The sequence below is a fragment of the Corvus brachyrhynchos genome, unplaced genomic scaffold (genome assembly GCF_000691975.1).
Source record: "Corvus brachyrhynchos isolate BGI_N302 unplaced genomic scaffold, ASM69197v1 scaffold864, whole genome shotgun sequence".
Classification (NCBI taxonomy): domain Eukaryota; kingdom Metazoa; phylum Chordata; class Aves; order Passeriformes; family Corvidae; genus Corvus; species Corvus brachyrhynchos.
In genome coordinates this window covers 1,271,638-1,273,646 of record NW_008237871.1, presented here as the reverse complement: position 1 = coordinate 1,273,646, position 2,009 = coordinate 1,271,638, and the positions used below count along the sequence as shown (strand labels likewise).

The window sequence follows — 2,009 nt, the reverse complement described above, 5'->3', positions numbered from 1 at the left end:
CTTGCCCTGGAGAGTCCTCTGTTCAATAGTATTCTGCTCTGAGAGTATAGAAAAACACCGGAGCACTGACAAGTTGCCCAGTGTGTCTTTTGCCTCTGAGGTGTGATGTCTTTTCCTCTGGTGAAGCAAGGCTGAAAACACGAGGAAAGAGCAAGTAACAGGCTGGAGCTGAGAGACAAAAGTAGAAGCCAGCAGGCTGTGAACAGCTCCCTTGCAGGCTGCGAAGCCTCAGGAGAGGGTTTGTGTGCCAGCCATGAAGGATGGGAAGAACCTGGTGCCATGAGGGTTGGAAGGGAGACTTGCAGAGCCAGGCCTGAGGGCCTGCTTAACTCTTCAAGGCTGCCAGTCTGTGTGACACGTGTGAGGGACTGCAGCGCTCAGAAACAAAAGGGATTAATCTCCAGAAGTTCTTGACAGGCTGCTAAACAAAAGCTGTCTAGTGTCTGGACAGTCCCTGACTGCAGAAGAATTTGAATTTTAAAAAAAGAGAAAAAGTACAATTTTGAGGACTAAGAAGTATTGACTGTTTGGAGGCTCTACCAGATTTTTGGTAAAGATGAAGCTTGATGTTTTTTCAAGTAGAAGAATGGGAAGCACTGTCCCCTGTTGTGTTGTCATGACTTATATAAATCAGTTAATAAGGTCATTGTTATCTCCTCCTTTACCTCTTCTGCAGGGTCTACATCAATTACTTTGACATGAATGCTGCCAATGTGGGCTGGAATGGCTCCACCTTTGCGTAGAGCTCTCCCGTCTGTCTGAAGAGGCTGTTCCTGGACCTCCCCTCACCCTGCCCTGTAGCAGAGACCACAGCACAAACGGCCCCGTGTTGCACTTTGTGCACTCTCACAGATTGATGGCTCCTTGCTAGTGTGTTTAAATATTGCTGCTTCAACATTCCTCTGTTTTCTCTGTGTAGAAAACAAATAAAGATTTAGAAGGAAGCTGTGTGGTGTAGGCTTTGGCAGGTTGGGGGTGGAGTTGGGCAATTGCTAACATGTCTGTTTCACTCTGATCCTAAAGCAAACAAAAGGAATATTTTGGGTTTGCCCGTGTTTCTTAGACACAGCGTTTCATGCTGTGGTGGTGGTGCCTGGGGCTGGTTCCTGACAGCACTCCACTGATTTTTACCTTGCTGTGTCCCAGAGGCTGTAGGTGTGTTCCGGGGCTGCTTGTCGCTCTGAGGTTTGGTTTTGGTTTGTGTCTGCCATTGCCACAGTGGAAGCAGTCCTTGGACTAGCCTTGAGCCTGCTGCTTCAGGGCATCTTTCCCTTGAGGAGGTGCCACCTGTGTGTGGCCAAACAAGCAAGGAAGGAGTGCTTTTGCTCACTGAGGGGAAATGCTGTTATCCACATTGCTTACACTGCCTGCTCCAGGCAATGGGGATGGCCCTCAGTGCTGTGGAAGCTCTGCAGGGGCCTGCAGTGCTGTGGGAAGCTTCAGTGTTCTCTGCCAGCCCATCCCACACTGATGCTGTGCCCTCTCCCAGCGTGTCCCGCACTGATGCTGTGCTCTATCCCGCACTGGTGCAGTGCCGTGCCAGCCTGTCCCACACGGGTGCAGTGCTCTTTCCCGCCCTGTCCCGCACTGAGGCTCCCCTGGGCTGGGGGCTCCCGTCCGTCCCCTCAGCGCTTTCCCGCCCTCCCTTCAGGCTCCCCGCTGGGCCGGCAGGGGGCGCCCACCCCCCGGCTTCTGGAGCCTTCCGTCGTGGCCTCGCGGGGCGTGATGACGTCATCTCGGTGCGCCCCGCTGGCGCGGCGTGGTCATGGCGCTGTTCTGCATCAACAGGTACCGCGGCCGCGGCCCTGCTCCTGCTCCGCTCCTGCTCCCGGGCCCTGGCCATGGCCCTGGCCCTGACCCGGGCGCTGCCTTAGCCCCGGGCTCAGGCCGGGGGTGTCTGTCCGGAGGTGTGTGCGGGCGGGCGGCTCGTGCCTGAGGAGGTTTGTCTGGGCTGTTCCAGGTATGGCGGGGAGGACGAGCAGGAGGAGGAGGCTGAGGCGGAGGACCGG

The 2,009-nt window shown here is 55.4% G+C and overlaps 2 protein-coding genes across 2 annotated transcripts in view; both read left to right on the top strand.

The window, feature by feature from the left end:
* The window catches only part of MIF (macrophage migration inhibitory factor (glycosylation-inhibiting factor)), an 8,233-nt gene extending 7,289 nt beyond the window's left edge, over positions 1–944 (top strand). Inside the window, exon 3 of the mRNA XM_017732279.1 lies at positions 677–944. Coding sequence (XP_017587768.1) covers positions 677–743 — 67 coding nt within the window. The 3' untranslated portion in view covers positions 744–944. The remainder of the gene's footprint in view (positions 1–676) is intronic.
* A 441-nt stretch (positions 945–1,385) lies between these two features.
* DDX51 (DEAD-box helicase 51) overlaps positions 1,386–2,009 on the top strand; it is a 9,433-nt gene continuing 8,809 nt past the window's right edge. Inside the window, exon 1 of the mRNA XM_017732187.1 lies at positions 1,386–1,788. Coding sequence (XP_017587676.1) covers positions 1,386–1,788 — 403 coding nt within the window. The remainder of the gene's footprint in view (positions 1,789–2,009) is intronic.